Source organism: Aspergillus brunneoviolaceus (genome assembly GCF_003184695.1).
Source record: "Aspergillus brunneoviolaceus CBS 621.78 unplaced genomic scaffold BO95scaffold_12, whole genome shotgun sequence".
In the NCBI taxonomy this organism is placed as follows: domain Eukaryota; kingdom Fungi; phylum Ascomycota; class Eurotiomycetes; order Eurotiales; family Aspergillaceae; genus Aspergillus; species Aspergillus brunneoviolaceus.
Genome location: NW_020290742.1, coordinates 349,240 through 366,700, shown reverse-complemented (window position 1 = coordinate 366,700; position 17,461 = coordinate 349,240). Strand labels below are relative to the sequence as shown.

Genomic DNA, 17,461 nt, shown 5'->3' with positions numbered 1-17,461 from the left:
CTCGGCATTATTCCGAGTGCTGGACATCACATACATCCCCTCGAGCACTTCAACATAAACTCCTCCGTGATCAATTGATCAGGGTCGCCGTCACGTTGGCGTGGAAATCCCGACTACTGAACCCCGCGTGGAAGGTAAACCGTCCCGAGGGAATGCGCCAGTCTTGCGCCACCACGTCCCAGTAGCTGACATCACGCCGCGCGAGATCAAACGTGACCATCCTGGTCTGTCCCGCGGGCACCCAAATCTTGTCGAATCCACGCAGCTGGCTCGGGGGAGTCCCCGCGGGCGCCGAGTCGGGGAACCCCACGTACAGCTGCGGGATAGCATAGCCGTCCACGCCGCCGGTGTTGTTCACCTGGGCGCTCAGGGTGTACACCGTCTCCCAGATGGCGGGGTTTCCACCCGGCTGAACGGGCAGGGCTGCGGGCAGGGCCGTGAGGTTGGTTCTGGGCGTCGTGGTGTGCAACGCGCTCAGGGTGAAGGTGGTGTAGCTGAGACCAAAGCCGAACTCGTAGCGCACGGGGATGTCGTGGGCGTCGAAGTAGCGGTATCCGACCTCCAGCCCTTCATCGAACCAGCTCTGCCAGTCGTAGGTTCCGTTGGTCTGCACCGCGGTGGTGACGGGGGCGTTGTAGTCCGAGGCGTTGTAGGCGATCACGTAGGGCAACTTGGCCGAAGGGTTCACCTCGCCGTACAGGAGGTCGACGAGGGAATTGCCTGACTCTTCGCCGGGGTAGTGCGCCGCCAGGATGGCCGTCACGTTGGGGTGATCGGCGAAGGGCAGCAGGTTGATGCCCGCCGAGTGGGTGACCACCACCGTGTTGTTGCAGTCGCGCGCCACGGCCTCCACCACCGCGGGCCCATTCCAGTCCAGCTCCAGCGAGCTCCGGTCCTCGTTCTCCTGCGACCAGCTCTTCAGGAACACCAGACACACGTCCGGCTGCTGCGGATTCCACAGCGAGGCTAGCCCCGAGGTGGTGATCAGGGTGTTGTTCAGCCACGACTGCACCAGCGCCCCGTCCTGCCGCGCCCGCGCCGTGATCGCCTCCAGCGGCGTCGACAGGAAGCTGAACCGACAGGTGCCCGACCCGCCAGCGTTGGCCAGCGTCCCGTACTCGAAATCGTTCTGGTTTGAGGCTCCCTGCGTCATGGGCCCGGCGTCGTTGCCGACAATCACGATATTCCGCGGCTTGCGCAGCGGCAGGGCGTTCCGCTCGTTTTTCAACAGCACGGTCGAGGCCGCGCCATGTGCACGGATGAGCTGGCTGTGGTTGCCGCGCACGTCGCGGTTCTGCTCGCCTGTGAACTTCCAGTCGTACAGCCAGGTGTCCGGGGGCGAGTCGATGTTCAGCGGGCCGACGGAGGCATCGACGCTGGGGTAGGCGGGATCGTCCTGGCCCAGCCAGAAGTACGGAGTCATGATGCGCACGATCATGTCGTCCAGGCGAGTGGTGGCGACGGAGCCATTGCGTACCGCCGCGGTCAGGTTCTGGCCGAAGTAAGAGCCCTCAGTCCACAGCTCGCCGTAGACGGTGAACCCGCCGGGCATGGTCATGTCCATGCCGCTCTCGATGGAGGCGACACCACTGTGGGTGGCGCCCCAGTCGGACATGACGTAGCCCTGGAAGCCCAGCTCGGTCTTGAGCAGGTGATTCAGGGCGTATGAGTTCTGGCAGGCGTGCGACCCATTGATGCGGTTGTAGGAGCACATGACGCTGGCGACGCGGGCGCGCAGGGCGTTGGCGAACGGCCACATGTAGATCTCGTGCATCGTGCGGTCATCCAGGTTGGAGGAGACCGAGTCCTGGATGTAGGTCGTCGCGTTGGCGTCGGGGGCGTAGGTCGGATTGCGCTGGGTCTCCTGCTCGTAGGCGACCCAGTGCTTGGCGTTGGCCTGCACGCCTTCGTCCTGTATGCCCCGGATCGTCTCCTCCATGCACACCCCGGTCAGGTACGGGTCGGCGGCGAACCCTTCCCAGGTGCGTCCGTTGTACGCACTGCGCCCCAAGGGGCCGCCGATGGGGCCCAGCACCACGTGTGTCCCCTTGGCCTTGTGCTCCTGGGCGATTGCCTGTCCGCGCGTGTACAGCAGGTCGCGGTCCCAGCTGGCGGCCGCTGAGACCCCACTGACGAAGACGCTCGAGTAGTCGCCCTGCTCCAGGCACTGTGGTCCGTTCTGCAGACAGAGTCCGCTGAAGTTGAGGCGTGGGATGGGCAGCACGTTGCCGACGCAAGGGCCCGGTTGGCCGGTGGCCATCCAGGTCTTCTCCTCCAGAGTCAGTTGGGAGACCCAGTGTTTGGCCTTGGCTAGCGCCTGATCCCATCCGCCAACGCCGGTGATGTTGGCTGCGCGTGGGGAGAGTCCGTTAGCGGGGAAAGAGCTGTAGAAGTAGAGAGGACCTACGGGAAGGATAGACCGCCGGGGAAGAGCCGTAGGGTGTCAGAATGGTGGTGTTGAGCGGCTGCACATGACTGAATGGCTTGCCCGGATGGTTGATAGGGGCCTGGCAAGTGCTTGCATGGACTGAGGGAGCCAGCAGCGCCCCTGAGAGGAGGAAGGCGTAGTCGGGTGAGACCTTCATCGCAATCAGATGGGCCTTGACTGGAGGAACTGAGGTCGCTGTTGAGGACTGAATTCAAATGCAATGAGACGTCCACGGGACTCTCTATTTATTTACCTCAAAGTATGCAGTGACACCAAACGGGAAACACGGCGTAGCGATGCTGCATTGATGGATCGCATCATCATCATCATCATCTCCATTAGGGCTCGGGATGAAGTCCAAAGCCGGGGATCGGCCTCGTGCCGAGTCCTCGACCCCGACCAACCCCAACGCCCCACAAATCCCACCCGTGGGGGTTACATGCAGGTGCGGGGACTGTCGATGACTCAATGGCCTCATATCTCGTCTCCACTTTCCATGTACTCAGTATAATTGATCATTTGCCGAAGTTTTGCCGAGAGAAATTTCCCTGGCGCGGTCGATGACGTAGGCGGGTTAATTGTTCAGTGGGTTACCAGTGAGCAAGTGGACCCCGTTCAAGTGATGGTTGAAAATACCGTGAATACCGTACATCCTGTGAGTCCTGTGAATACTGTACATTCTTAAGGAGTTACATAACTTAGCAAGTAAGTCGGATGGTGACCGGCTACGGGCTCGGTCCGATAACCGGAAGGGTTGTTGCTGATTGCGGCAATCCCCGCTCTCTTCCCCCTCGTATGAATTGCCGCTTTCATGTAGACAAAAGCCTTCAACTGATTTCCGACAAGCCTCATGAGAAGAAGGAGTGAAGCAGAGAGTGGTATGTTTATCTTCCGAGCCCAGGCATCAAGACACCACACGTACACAATGCTCACGATGTATATAATAACATGTAACAGATGTAATTCATAATTAATTTATTTTTTTCTTTTCACTTTTTCTGGTTGGCCGAAATCGATTCGCGTGGCCTGTCCAAAAGGCCACTTGGGCAATAAGATAATGAGTGAATGAATGAGGTAGTGTCCTTCTAAGCAACACTCACCGTAATTTCACCTTCCTGTTCTCTTCTACACTCGGTCTTCGCTTTCCGGAGAAGTAGTTTGTCGGCCACCCGGTACCAATTACTAGGAAGGAAGTATGGATCGTCTGCACTACAGTAAACTTCACTAAGCTGAGTCTCTTGTATACAGTCTACTGCAATCTTTGACATCTGGTAACCAATAAGCTCCGGTTCTGGCTCGTTGATGGCGACGGTGAGTGCATCCCTTCAGCCAACGCTGGGGTGATGTTCTTGTTCTCCCGTGGCAGAGAAACCGCTGACGATCTTAGTACCAGTCACCATATACAATGTACAGCTGCCGCCGTTTTGCTCCAGCAGTGCTTGAATAGCAGGTTCCGTCAGGCGGACCTGTACGGTGCTCTGGCTTGGCATGCCAGCGAGTTGGTAGTCCACAATACTGTCGATGCGGATATCTGTTCTCCAGATCACTAATCCCTCATGTACAAGAGTCTCCAGGAGGACCTCCTCCAATTCAGGTACAAGGCCGAACTCCCGTGAAACCTGAGCATCCTAACGTATCTCCATTGATGGACTCCTCCAGACTTCTGGATATTACGCCTCAAGCTCAGCGGTTGTGACCGTCGTAAGCGGCCGATGGGGCTCGCTAGGATTCACGAAGATGTTACCCAAGCGAATTAGACCGTCGGGAGCGTGATCGAGGCCCGGAACCAGCGCCCAGCTGTTAGGTATCCCCTCAAAGACTGATGATACACTCTTGATGGATGGGATCTGGGTTGGTCTGTGGTGAGGTTGGCGAGGGTTTTGACCCGGGGGTTGAAAGACTGTTGTGACTAGCAATACCTGCATGCGCTTTATGTACCTCTCTAAAATATGGACTGCAGCATCTACTTGACCCGATCAGGCTTTGGTTGCTTTTGGGTCACGGCGAGCACCGGTTCCACTATCTCCGTGCCATAGGGCTACTTGATGTCTTCCTTGACTGGCTCATTATTATCTCAATAGGATTGATTGAATGGTACTTTTCTATGCTGACAGAACTTATTGAGGAGGCCCAGGCAGTCTTTTGTCTCCTTCCCAAGCACTGATGGCACAATGAAAGATGGATTGTCTCACCAAAGAGCGAGGTGCTTCATCGCTAAGGTGGGCTGAGATAGGGTCACAATAAGCTTAGTGCCATGTGACGGGTCAACAAGTAAGATTCCCGGTTTTCCGTGGATCGGACTTGGTGTGTGTACTGTTCGCGGTTGCCCTGGTCTTGATGGCGATGCCTGGGATACTTATGATCCGGACAATGACAACCAAAGACGGATAGCCTCAATGGGGGCTTGCCTTCCACAACTCTTTGCATCCAAAGCCAAGCCAAGCCACGTCGCTGCCACTTCTTCCTTTCCGTGCATTTGAGCTGCCGGCCAGCTCAAACCGCCCTCCCTGCGAGACATGACCGGACTCATACTGCTGAGTTCTGACTGCAGGAATCTCCTGCATGCCCTTGTTAACCGGCCGACTTCCACGTCTCCCAAGCGATTGCCATGGCTCTCGCTAGGCACTCTGCGACGACGTCCGATCCCTACTCCCCTCTCCTGACTGGGGGGGGGGGGGTAAGTAGCATCGGAAGCGGCTCAACATGATACAGTAACCGGATCGAAGTGCAACGCAATTAGTGGTAGAGATGAGGATGACGTGGAAGGGGACGGACGGGGACATAGGGTAAACATAGATGTATATGTATTGTAGGAGTAATGGGTTCATTGTTAAGTATATAAGGAGTGGGAAGGTGGTGCGGTGCTGTCCTTGCCGGTCACGATCCGTTACGACTGCAAGTGACCCTTATAATCATAATCAGCATGCAACCCTTGTCAGTTAGGAATGTGATTGTACGAGTAGGATGGGATAATGGTAGGATCCCTGGACTCAGTCAGTCTGATAACCGGAGCGTTGCTGATTAATTGCTTTGCGTATTGCCGCTTTCAATGTCTTGTTGAATGCCCTCAGAGGCATCAAGGCACCGCCTGCCCACGCAAGGCCAGAGAGATTTGGGGTACCAGGTAGTTAAGTTGGTATAAGGATTTCAGATGTCTTGGATGTAAAATTCATAAAGGGTTCATTTCTTGGAGGGTATTTAGTCTGTTTTGCTGGGTCATATCAAGACGCATACCAAATGCATATCAGATTTGTCCCTCAGGAAGGGAAATGCGCCCGACTGTAACTTCACCTTCCTGCTCGCTCATATACTCGGCCCCGATCTCCTGGTGAAGTAGTCGGTGGGCGACATCGCTCCAAGAATCCGGAAAGAAATGTGGATCTTCTCTAGCAGGGCTGTAATCGTTGAGCTTAATCCTTCGTGCAGGGTCTATCACAACCTCAAGCATTCGGTAGGCGAGAATTTTCGGGCCTTGGTCCTTAATAATGACGTTGACACCATCCTCTGGACGCCCTTCTGGAAAGTGATATCGTCTCCCTTCGATAGAGATATTTTCAACGATCAGAAGACAGTTCACTAGATACAGCTTACAGTCGCCACCGCTACGTTGCTCCAACAGTGCTTGAATAGTGGGGTCCCTCATCAGACTGGCCTGAACTACCTCCTCCCTAGGTTCTTTAGGGTAGAAGAGATTGTAATGGTGATCCCCAATGGACAGCTTCGTGTCCCAGAGCAATAATCCATCATGAGAACGAGCCTCCGGGGGGATCTCCACTCCGGGTTCAAAAGTATCGTTAAACTTCCACGCAGAATGGCCAGTGAGATGCCCCACCGATGTCTCCGTGATGATCGGTGGAAAGCCTTCCTGTCCCTCGGATGCCGGGACTCTGGTGAGCGGCCGATGAGGCTCGCTAGGATTCACCAAGATATTGCCCACCCGAATCAGGCTTTCGGGAGCGTGATCAAGGCGTGAGACCAGCGCCCACCTGTGGCTGATGTCGCGAAAAACTCTTAGAGGCATAATGAGGGGTCTGACTTGCGGTTGTGATGAGGTTGGTGAGTGGATGGGTTGGAATATTGTAGTATCTGGGGGTGATTTCAGGCAGCTTAAATACTCTTTCAGCGATGCAAACTGCAGCATTGCCTCCAATTTGACCAGGCTTTGTTGGGCTGTAGGGTCACGACGAGCACCGGTTCCGCCAATTCCGCGTCACATTGCTGCTTGATGTCTTCAAGCTTGGCCAGGGGAATTTTGCTCGGTATCTTTCACTGACCCAGTTTCATCCTAGATGTAAATGAAGGGTACTTTTCAATTCTGACATAAATGACAACGAAAGATAGGTTGCCTCGCAAAGGAGCGAGGTGAATGAGAGATTGCTGTCTCCCGTGGATCAAGAGTGAAGTGCGTATTGTTTGCGATTCCCCAGTCTTTGTGGCGATACCAGGGATGCTGTGAACGAAACATACCCTCATGATCTGAACCATGATAATCAAGGTCAATGTAGTGATGAAATCCTTGTGGTGAATGAATTGCACTTTGCACTTGCTCGTTCATTGTTTTGATCTATCGATGCAATTCTTTATGGAATCCTTGTTTTGTCTTTAGTGCAGTCTTTGGCAGCCAGTCGTGGTGCTGACTATGCGCAGCCCTTGGGGTCCAAATCTTAGCGATCATCCTATGCGAAATCTCGGGCTCTGGCAGAAGATAGCTCCTGCTCACGTAGTGTGATCTTTTTCAGTTGTTGTAGCACCGCGGCGAGCAATCAGTCCCGAAGGGATCATTTGGGGACCAAATGCACAAGGGGAGTATAGTGCTCCCTAGCTTTGATCTCCCCTGTGCCGCCCATCACAATCTCGGAGCAGCTCTCAGCTGAGGACAACCGGGTAGCTCGAAGCTAGCTTCAAGCCAGGGCTGTCATCCTAGGAACATGGGTATGTGACAGGCAGGTTCCTGCTAATTTGGAGCCCAGTCACTATAGATAACATGCTGCCGCCGGCATTCCAGGACTCTTGTCCCAGAATATGGGTCGATTGTGGAATCACCAGGGGATGTACTGACCAGAACAAATATCAAGGAAACGCAAAAGCATTCGGAACAGAAGGGAAAGCAACTATGCCGGGCTAACAATGTTCTTCCATCTACCATCCACACAGATACTGACGAGCAGAAAGGCTCGTGGACATCTTTCATGAGATTGTGCAGCTTCCTGTGATAGCAATATCTATGAAGAAGGAGAAAGAGCTGTAGTGCGATTCACCCAGACTCTTCATCTACAGTGAAATAATCGTACCCTTTGTTCTTCTCTGTTCTAAAACAAGCCCCATTCAGGCGCTCTACATGGATCAACCATGTCCAAAATCTCTTCCATGTGGCCATAAGCCAAAACCACATACCGCACACATATCACCCCTCTTCTGTTCCTCCCCCACGAACACGATTCTCCACCTCTGCCGATCTCCTGTCCCTCTTCGTAACACACGAGAACATACCCAACGATCAACTAAGATGGAGAGCATCGGCTGCCGAAACGGACTGAAGACCGACACAGCAGAACCAGCCAGGTAGGCGACCGGAAGATGGCTTAGACTCTCCCAGTCAATCGGGGACTGGAATCAGTCTGAACCCAGCAGCCTTCAAGCCAAGAGCGCAATAGACCTTCCGCTGACATGAACGTTTCGTGGCAGGGATATCTTGCTGCGTCCGGCACCCGAGGCTTGCGATATGCCTGCAACCCCTCCTCCTCCTTGTCATAAGAGCCGTTCGAGTGGACTGAACGCTGGGCATACGAAAATAGACCTCCGCTCTCATGTGGAGCCTATCCACATTCCCATCTCCAGGGAAGCTCTTGACGCAGCAAAGAAAAGCAGGACTCAAGAATGGCTCTCGTGTCTGTCCAGTCGGCTCCAAAACCTGTCTCCACAGTCCATGCGCAGAGAAACCCAAGTCGCTGTGATTGACTCAGGCTGCATGAAACCCCCAGGAGAATTTCCGCAGCTTGCCGGGTATGAAGACCTGGTCAGGGGCGGGACAGCGTGCTATGATGAGAACGGACACGGGACTAAGATTGTCAGCCTCATAACGAGCCTTTCTCCTACCATCAAAGTGCAAGTGAAATGCATAGGAGATCGAGACACCGACCTTGAAGTGGGGGGTCAGTTGATAGCTGATGTATGGCTCCTCCCCACCCCCCCCCTCTCCCCTCCTTTGGGCCTTCATGCAATATCGCCATACTGAATTAGCATTAGGCAATCCGACAGGCCGCTGAAGACCCTGAGAACGACATTATTTGCATGGCATTTCACGTACCAGAAGATGATCGAATCAGTCGGGCTATAGACGAGGCTGTCAGACGCCGGAACGGACGCATTTTGTTTATTGCAGCGGCGACCGCGGCGAGGTGCTCGGAGGTCAGGTTTCCTGCCAGTCATCGATATGTGATAGCCGCCCGTCCGCTAGATCTGAGAGGATGGCTTTGGTCAGATCGATCGCTGGTCCGCAAGTCGCCAAGCGAGGTAGTAATCGCGACACTAGGCGAGTGCGTGCCAGTCGCATCGCTTGGGCATCCCGCCCAGATCAAGGCTTATAGGTCCGGCTCATCAATAGCAGCTGCCATCCTCGTCGTCATTGCGGCCACTTTATTGGAGTGTGTCAATTCGGGTGACGATCTGGAAAGAAAGGAGAGGATGGAAGCTGCACTGAAAGGTCTGGCTGAAGCATGGAGGGAGAAGGCTGGGATTGAGGGACCACCGACTAGCTTGTTGATGGTGTGGGATGCAGCTGCGTGAACCACATCAAGTACAACGGTCTCGGGGGAAGGGGCACAGCGCGATAGTCTACCTCTACATAGGGAGGCAAAAGTTACGCCGAGTAGGAATAGACAAATGTGACCATACATGGACTGGATGACTTCCGTCCCCACCGAGTCGCCGAATAACAAGCAAAAAGCTACCTAGTTTCCAGTCTCGGTCTCCTCGAACGCAGGGACCAAGATCTGAAAATCATGCTTGCGCCAGTCTTCGGCAGTCATCTCGTCAGCACGCAAGAAGGGACCTCCCCCACTACCAGTGTTTCCCTCCTCCTTCGCCTCCCCCCCTTCCTCCTCACCCTTGTTGGCCTTGTCGGGATTGACCGACGCGAATGCTGCTGGTGGACGATGGAGTTGCGCTTGGATCTGCGGTTCCTGGGGCCCGGAGCCAAGAGTGACCTTGTGCAGTCGATACGCAAAGAGAATATTGTTGAGGCCGGCGTTGACGTTCCCGATCTCGGGGCTAAAGATTCCCCTGCTGCCCGTGAGATGCACGGAGAAGGAAATGTCGCCAAATCCGAATCCAAGATCCGTCCGGGGCGGATCCCGAACGGTGTGCCGAAGGAATTTCGTCGCGATCATGATACCAGACACAACGTAAAGCGGCCTGCCAGAGATTAGGTAGGCACGGATTGACTTTCGTTCGAAAAACAGGTGAAGTTCATTCCAGGGAAAATTGGGAGCGAGCTTCCGCGTCCGCACGCCCACCACGCTATGGCTCGCGAAGCCGCTGGCAGGTCTTTGGTGCCACACTGCGAACGTCAGGGAATTGAAGATTCTCGCTCCGAGACCCAAGGCCAGCGGCGATCCGTCAGCGGACTCGATTTGATAGGAGTCTTCATCGTCGTCCTCAACAGTCGGAAAGTCGCTCAGGTCTTCGGGCTTGACCTGCTGAAGGGGGCTGTCAGGTGCGTGAGGATCTGCGATGACATTGCCGAGGGCAATGTCGCTCATCGTTTCGCGCGTGAATGCTGGGGCAAGTGCCCAGGTGCCAGAAAGAGACATGGTTTTGAGTATTGAAGAAAGCGACGGAGGAATTGCTTGATGGTTTCAATGGCAAGGAGGGAAGTGGAGGTCGAACCACAGGTACTCATGCTCCCTTTTATCTTTCGACCCAATTTGTGAGACGGTTGACCGTTCTGAGGGTCGGTAGGTGGACTCACAACGAAAACAAGCTCATCGGGGCATCTCAAGAGACAGATAGGGTCGCATTTGTGGATGTCTGCAGGAGGCATCCCGCCCTGAATGTGCAATCTGGCTTCTACTTTCTCTTCCCAACTACGGCAAGAGACCTGCTAGACAGCAGTCAGACCCCGCTCAGACGGCTGCACATACCCTCAGCATAACGGACTCCTACAGAATGTCACGGCGGTGGGGGATGTGGTTGAGGTAGCACAGAGCACACAGACGGGAAGTTGCGGTCCCCCTCTGGAAATCTTCTCAGAGGCAAACGAAATCCTGTTTGCTTTCCAGGTGGTAGGCAGTGCCCTTCCAATGGAGAGAATGGCATCAGTGAGCAGAGCTGAGGATTGGCCGCATTCGAGCCGGATGATTGGGGCTCAGGGCTGCTATTGATTATTACTTGGACTCACTGTAAAGTTCATTTATGTTGACCACAGCTAGCTGCGGATAAGGTAGTGAATTGTACTGGACTGTACTGGACTGTACTGGACTATTGTACACTATAATCCCAATGATGAGAATGAATGTAATGCTCTCAGGGCTCCAGGCTGTGTCTTTCTAAAGAGACTTAGGGATAGGATAGGCCTACAGCTACTGGTGAAGGAGGCCCCCGCCGGTTGACTGTTTTGACTGTTTTGACTGCTTTGACTGGTTTACTGTTTTGATTATCTTGGCTGGTTTGATTGCTTTGCTTGTTTTGTCTATTCTGAAATCCTGCCGTTCTAGAAGCTCCACCGCCTTTATACACCGCCATCAATGTAAACCCCCTCACTCACTTTCCTTCTCCTTTCTTGCGAATTGCGGAGTGCTTTGCCAGACTCTCTCTCTCTCTCGGCCTGGGAGACCTTGGACCCCGGTCAGAAGAGCTCCATAGCGGGACAACTGCATTCCTACCTGGTCCAACTTCGCCGTCTGAAAGGGACTTACATTGGTGCTGCGGGTCATGGCAAGGCGTGCATCGGGCAGCGCGCACCGATCGAAGGCGGTCCCTTTGACTCGGAGCAACAGTTCAATACCTTCATCCTGGAAGACCTGGTGAAATTACCCGAGGTGCTCCAGCACTATGCCAAACATGCGTTGACGGACAATCATGAGATCGTTTTCACTCGTGGCGACTTTGCCCCCCCGCAATATCCTGGTGGAAGGGGACCGGGTCACGGCTGTTCTGGACTGGGAAGATGCTGGCTGGTATCCCGAATATTGGGAGTATATCAAGGTCATGCAGCATCTAAAGCCGATGCCTGACTGGCCGGATTACTTGACGGTGATACTCCCACCTCGGTACGAGAAAGAATATCTAGGAATGGCATTTCTTGCTCGTCTCCTGCGCCACTACATCGATTACCCAGCACCATGATCAATCAATTCAACAATGAAAGCACGCAGAATCCGACCCATTCCCTCCGACGGAACGCGAGCCGGACAACCAGAGACAGGGTCGATGTTTCCCTTCATGGATCACCCATATCCCGGGCCTGCTAATCGAGCAAACAATCACAACATCCCCCACCCAATCCTGGCAATTCCAGTCCGCATCTGTGGGTCCATTCTTGACTGGGGTCCTGGAAATCACGCTTCTGATAGAGGCTTCGCTGATTGACTCCGGTTGGTCCGCCACTCGAACAGTAGATGCCAGCCGTCGACTTTGTTCGGGGTTGTAATTCTCGTAGGTTTGGAACTCGAAAATCCCAGCTGCTCCGGTTATATGCTCGAAAAAAAAGCCCTGTGTGGCGGTACTTGGTGAAGTCGAGCGGGTCCCCAATGTAGATCAGAATCGAAACGCTGGTTGGCATGTTTGTCTAAAGAATGGGCGGATGCGATCTAGGACAATTTCCGTGCAGTACAGATAGGTGCCAGTAGCTGGAGGGGATGAAGAGGCTGTGTAGTCTGCCAATTGCCCGCAGACGAATGCCTCTTAAATCGACAGGAGAGGTGGGTGCTGCTCATCCATTTGAGTTTGGAAAGTGAAAGTGAAAGTAAAAGTGATGCAGGTGCTCATGATGTCTCAGTGATTAGTGGATCAAGACTGTTGTCAACACGCGTGTAGCTTGTTAACTCAGCGGCTATCGAAATTCGGTCTTTACTACTCCGCTTTTGCCGGATTGGAACCCTTATGATAGAGTCGGAACGGAGAGAATGCCCATAATGTAACCCTTGAACTAGCTGGCTGTCTGTTACGCGCTTGGCTGCCCATTGCCCCCTTTTCTCAACCCGCAGTATCAACAGATCATAGGCCAACAGTCAAGAACGAGCAGACTGGGCACTTCCAAGTTGGGGAAATGGCGGAAAGTACGCGCTGGGCCGGACATTGTAAGAATATAATTGTACTGTACTGTACCTTGACTCGGATAAGATATTTTCATTAGGTTGGTCTAGGTCTTCTATGCTGTACTGGATGAGTCGTTTGAACAATGGCTGCTCAATCCCCCTCTACACTCGCCACATACTCTGCCCAGACCTGTTTGATGTCATTCTTGTAAATCCAGTCTAACGAATCCGCCCCGGCGCCTCCGAACGATGCGACGCGGGCCTTGATGACGGTGTCGAAGTCCCCGTTCAGCGCTCGAGCCTTCTTCGCCTCGCTCGCCTTCCGATCGAGATAGTCATACCTGCGAAGAACATTGTGTCAGCCACATCACCCTCTTTGGAGACCAGGCAGAGGATAGAAAAACCACGTGCATCCGTTCATAGTACGGCGCCCGGATCCGTTGGAAGATCTCAAGTGCATCCTTGATCGGTGTGTTCGAGGTGATGGTATGCTCGATTGCCCGGGCCAGAATCCATCCATCCTCCATCGCAAACGCGGCCCCCGACCCAAAGGCACCGGACAGCGGGTGGCTGGCATCCCCGATCAAAGCCACTTTATCCCAGCCCTGGATCTCCGGCAGACACGGGCCAGCGGCCATGGCGAATTCTCGCCAGTCCCCTTCCGGGACCACATCCAAGACGGCCTGGATCCGAGGATCATACTCCTGTGGTTTCAACCTCTGGTGAGTTCACGCCGCTGGAGCGAGTACGCGAGAGGGTCCGGGGATATATCTGTACGCACCCCACACCGAGCGCGGACGCGGTCGTTGGTCGATGGAATGGCCCAGGTTGCGGTTCGGCCGGGCACCTCCGGCTCGTCGAAGGACCGGACGGTGATCTCGCACAGCTCACGGTCGGGCTCGTCGTCCACATGCGAGAAGTAGAAGTAGCCGTTGAGGCCATGCCACCATCCGGTGGAGGTGGGAAACTCGGCGACATGGCGGATGGAGGCGACTGGCACCAGCACCCGCCAAGCGGTGACTCCTGGGAGGTTGGCTTCTGTTTAGCCAGGCCCATGTGGCGTCGTTGCAAGTCCTGACTGTACTGTTCCCACTCCAGGCGAGTCACTCACCAGTGAAATGCAAATGGTGGTCGGGAAACAATGTCTGTCGAACGACCTATTAGGGCAATGTCAGTAGGAAACCTTTCCTTGGACTGGTCAGTCTCACCGAACGAATCCCATCAGCGCCGACCACTAAGTCCGCGCTCGCTACGGTCGCATCTTGGAACTGCAAACGAGCCCCGTCCTCCCCGCCAGGATCCGTCAGAGAAACCAGCTTCTTGTTGAAGCGGATGGTGTTGGCAGGCACCCTGGCGAGCAAGGCGGCTTGCAGGCGGGTTCTCCGAGCCCTAATGGATTCATACTTGGCCTCCTCGGGACTGAGGGGTGGAGGCGTCGTTGCGCGTGGAACGATCGATTCTCCCGTGCGACCATTTCTGCGAGCTCGATTTCAGCCATCACGTAGGAAGGAGTTAGAGCCAGGAGCAAGGAGGCGCACCAACCGTTGGAAGGGGGTTTGTTTCGTTGCCCCCTTGACCCCGTCGGCCGCGCCCAGCAACTCCAGCACATTCCATCCATTACGGCCGATACTGATCCCTGCTCCGACCTCCCGAGGCTCGGGGGCTCGTTCGTAGACGGTGACGGAGACGTAGGGGAGCTCCGACAGGGCAATGGCGGTCGCTAATCCCCCTGGCCCGGCCCCGACGATGGCCACGTTGAGGTGTTTCCGGGCTACCATGTTGAGTTGGGTGTTCTCGAGCTGGGCAGGCGTTGATTAGTATCGATGGCCCTTCTGGTGTATTTAATCGCCGTTACGGTTGGGGGCTTATCACCGAAGCCCCGCTTGCAGGCAAAGATTCGCCATCCCTCGGCCGTATGAGGAATGTCTTATCAGTGATCAATCACGCATGCACCACTGCGGACGCTCATGACGCCATTCGTAGTCGGATGAGTACTGTAGTTGGATGCAAAGCCTTCTTCGCAGCCCTTAGGTGAGTCCTAGACTTAGGCATCGCAGTTTTAGGATTAATCCTGCATCGTATGTGTTCAGCGGTGCCTGCATAGCCTACCTGACTGTCGGCTACCCAAACAGATCGCCTCGATAGGTATTTAGTTTTGTTGATTTAAACGTGACAAATGTCCATAAATACCGTACATGCGAGTCTTGTGCATCGCCATAAGCAACGTTCTTGTTTGTGCGACACTAGATCCCCCCCCCCCCTCCTCCCTCCCCAAGCGTCTCACACCAGGCTCAACGCGTCACTCCCCGGCACAACAAACACTTCCCAATCATTCAAGTCGGCGAACCGACCCATCTTCCTATCCTCCACAGCGTGCAGGTGAAAGTCCCGCCGTTGCCAGACGCCCTCAATGACCGCACGCATTCGCGCAACGCTCGACACACTCCTCTTGGCCATCTCCATCAGCAGCCGCAGGACCAGCCGTCGACGGCCACCGTTCTCGGCCTCCATGCTGCGACTCGGGTTCTCGACGACCACGTCATCGAGAGGGTCCAGCTCGACGGCCGCCACGAAGAGCGGCCACATCATCGCCTGGCTGGCGGAGCCCTGCGCGACCAGCGCCCTCACCCCCGCGAGGATTTCCTGGACGGTGACTTTGACAGCGGGATCGCAGGGCCGGGCCCCGTGTAATGCACATTGGATATAGACGGAGCAGGCCAGTCTTTTGAGCTCAGCCACGCGGCGGAGGGTCTCGTCTTCGCCCCCGACGGCGGGGTTCTGGACGAGATCGTCGAGTCGACGTTGGAGGTTCGAGGCGCGCGCGCGAAAGGTCAGCTCCTCCGACGCGGAGGACCCCATGTGGCGGCGGTGACGGCTGAGGTCCATGATCGCGAACAGGATCGACACCAGCGCGGGACTGCAGCCCATCCAGTCGTTGATGGTCACATCTCCCTCGGCCCAGTAGCTGGGTCCGAACAGATCGGCCTTCGCGCAGGCGGTGCGGCCCATCACGTCCTGGAAGGCGAAGAATAGCTCGACGAATTTCGAGACGGGGTCGCTTGGAACTGTGGGGAGGGCGAGAAGTGCGTCGGCCTGTCGCTGTTGCTGCTGGCGTCGGAGACGGATGATGTCCTTCGCGCCTTGCAGGTGGACAATCCAGCGTCGGTCGCAGTGATCGACGATCTCGTAGAGGCAGAGCAGCATGATGAGGACGAGGGCTTCGGGGTCGGGGGAAAGAAGGAAGGATCCTCGATCCTCGCTCGCAATCCGGCGGCGAAAGCCACTGACGACCTGCGATTTGAGCGTCAGGGCGTGCACCCCGTAGCGTGGGTCCTGCTGGCTCCAGTGGCATGCTGCTAGGGCCATCAGGGCCTTGATCACCACTGGGGAGGCGGTCTGACAGTAGGGCAGGATGATAGCTGCGAAAGGTGAAGTGGCGCTCGGGCTTGGGGTCGTCCGGGGGCAGATCTGGTGGATGTAGTAGTCCAGCAGGAAGCTTTGGTCCAGGTGGTTCCAAAGAGGTGAGATGGATAGGGCTGGTTGGATACTGAATTCATGCACGTTCCTGGCCGGCATGAGCACAAGATCCTGGTGATCGAGCAATTGCGGCAAGCTGTGACTATCCGCATGGATAAAGCTCCAGTGATGGATGACAGGGGTTGTAAGGATGGTCTGATCCGCCGTGGATGGTATAGATGGTATAGATGGTATATCCTCTGGGCTCGGCTTTTTCGAGGCACCTTTGCGCCAGACTCCCGTACGGCCGAAGGTGACCCCCCGAGCACGATAATCCGACTCCCACTTCAGAGTCACGGTGTCTCGGGTGCAGGAAAGGCCTTTCTGAAAGCAACGCGTACAGACCGGCTGTTTCTCATCGCATTTCACTTTGCTACGCCGGCAGTGGGAGCATCCACGGTGGGAGCGGGTGCGCGGTCCACTCATTGTCTGGTGGTCCTCGTGTCCTCGCGGAAGTGGCTGGCGGGCATGATAGTTTGCTTTTCTTTTTGCACTCAAGTCTTACACTCAGCTCTTGTCTTCCGATTCATTAACTCTAACATTCTTCAACGCTCTTATGACCGGGGTGATTGAAAAGCAGCAATTTTCTCCTGTGGAGTCATAGCTTTGATAGAAGGAAGCTCCAAGCGATGACAAGGTTTGGAGTGGATCAGGGAGAGTGGTGACTGCTGTATAAGCCATGCACAAGCCATGCACAAGCCATGCACAAGCAGTGTACAAGCAGTATACAGCTAGGGCACAAGCAGTATATAAGCTGTGCATAAGCTGTGCATCAACTATGCATTAAAACTGCCCAAAGTGGATTAGTTGAGATGCCAGGCGGGATTAAGAGGCAGAATTATCTCTCCGGAGCTTGATCCCAACACAACAACAACAAGAACAACTTTTCTCGATCATCAGCATGAGTGGTTGGCCAGCCCCCTGGTTTGAGGACGCGTTCTTTGCGGATACACTGGCCGAGTGTGCGGCTCCCTGTCAAGGAATTGGCGCCTATGCGATGGCGCACCCTGAGGAGAAGGTCTCTGCAGCCTACGTAGCGGCTTTCGCCGTCTGGGCAACCTCAGCCATGAAGGCTGCTTTTGCTCTGGGTGCTGAGGCGGAGTTCGAGCAGAACCAAGCACAGGAAGCACAGGAAGCCCAAGCCTCAGATCATCCAACGGAACATGCGACAGCCGAACGCACACCTGATGATGAGGCGGATGCGGAGTTTGACGCGAGCGAAGAAGAAGAGGAGGAGGAGGAGGAGGAGGAGGAGGAGGAG

The 17,461-nt window shown here is 55.1% G+C and overlaps 8 protein-coding genes across 8 annotated transcripts in view; 2 read left to right on the top strand and 6 right to left on the bottom strand.

Annotated features, from left to right (window-relative positions):
• Positions 1–70: 70 nt before the first annotated feature.
• BO95DRAFT_489325 (beta-glucosidase) lies at positions 71–2,588 on the bottom strand (the record flags this gene model as incomplete). Its single annotated transcript, XM_025590561.1, has 2 exons — positions 71–2,349; positions 2,408–2,588. Coding segments are annotated over 2 exons (2,460 nt in total), but the record flags the coding sequence as incomplete, so codon positions are not given.
• A 3,084-nt stretch (positions 2,589–5,672) lies between these two features.
• Positions 5,673–6,449, bottom strand: BO95DRAFT_429096 (uncharacterized protein; the record flags this gene model as incomplete). Its single annotated transcript, XM_025584877.1, has 1 exon — positions 5,673–6,449. The coding sequence occupies one exon, from the start codon at positions 6,447–6,449 to the stop codon at positions 5,673–5,675; it is 777 nt and encodes a 258-aa protein (XP_025445402.1).
• Positions 6,450–9,038: 2,589 nt separating this feature from the next.
• BO95DRAFT_489323 (uncharacterized protein) lies at positions 9,039–10,364 on the bottom strand. The gene has a single exon (XM_025590560.1). It carries the CDS (start codon positions 10,237–10,239, stop codon positions 9,379–9,381), a length of 861 nt encoding a protein of 286 aa, XP_025445401.1. The 5' UTR covers positions 10,240–10,364; the 3' UTR covers positions 9,039–9,378.
• An 817-nt stretch (positions 10,365–11,181) lies between these two features.
• BO95DRAFT_38738 (uncharacterized protein) lies at positions 11,182–11,777 on the top strand (the record flags this gene model as incomplete). Its single annotated transcript, XM_025583520.1, has 1 exon — positions 11,182–11,777. A coding segment is annotated over one exon (480 nt), but the record flags the coding sequence as incomplete, so codon positions are not given.
• Positions 11,778–12,491, bottom strand: BO95DRAFT_38737 (uncharacterized protein). Its single transcript, XM_025583519.1, has one exon. The coding sequence runs from the start codon at positions 12,207–12,209 to the stop codon at positions 11,895–11,897; it is 315 nt and encodes a 104-aa protein (XP_025445399.1). The 5' UTR covers positions 12,210–12,491; the 3' UTR covers positions 11,778–11,894.
• Positions 12,492–12,835: 344 nt separating this feature from the next.
• Positions 12,836–14,591, bottom strand: BO95DRAFT_407463 (FAD/NAD(P)-binding domain-containing protein; the record flags this gene model as incomplete). Its single annotated transcript, XM_025584069.1, has 6 exons — positions 14,227–14,591; positions 13,893–14,160; positions 13,796–13,841; positions 13,466–13,707; positions 13,069–13,388; positions 12,836–13,025 (listed from the first exon to the last, which is right to left on the bottom strand). The coding sequence occupies exons 1-6, from the start codon at positions 14,460–14,462 to the stop codon at positions 12,836–12,838; spliced, it is 1,302 nt and encodes a 433-aa protein (XP_025445398.1). The 5' UTR covers positions 14,463–14,591.
• A 373-nt stretch (positions 14,592–14,964) lies between these two features.
• Positions 14,965–16,781, bottom strand: BO95DRAFT_479866 (Zn(II)2Cys6 transcription factor; the record flags this gene model as incomplete). The annotated part of the gene is made up of 1 exon (XM_025590129.1): positions 14,965–16,781. The coding sequence occupies exon 1, from the start codon at positions 16,624–16,626 to the stop codon at positions 14,965–14,967; it is 1,662 nt and encodes a 553-aa protein (XP_025445397.1). The 5' UTR covers positions 16,627–16,781.
• Positions 16,782–17,197: 416 nt separating this feature from the next.
• BO95DRAFT_450767 (glycosylphosphatidylinositol-alpha 1,4 mannosyltransferase I) overlaps positions 17,198–17,461 on the top strand; it is a gene marked incomplete at both ends in the record, with an annotated part of 3,006 nt that continues 2,742 nt past the window's right edge. The window contains one exon of the mRNA XM_025588034.1: positions 17,198–17,202. Coding sequence (XP_025445396.1) covers positions 17,198–17,202 — 5 coding nt within the window. The remainder of the gene's footprint in view (positions 17,203–17,461) is intronic.

Coding starts and splice junctions, on each gene's coding strand:
- BO95DRAFT_489323 (XM_025590560.1), bottom strand. CDS start 10,239: ATGTCTCTTTCTGGCACCTGGGCACTTGCCCCAGCATTCACGCGCGAA.
- BO95DRAFT_38737 (XM_025583519.1), bottom strand. CDS start 12,209: ATGCCAACCAGCGTTTCGATTCTGATCTACATTGGGGACCCGCTCGAC.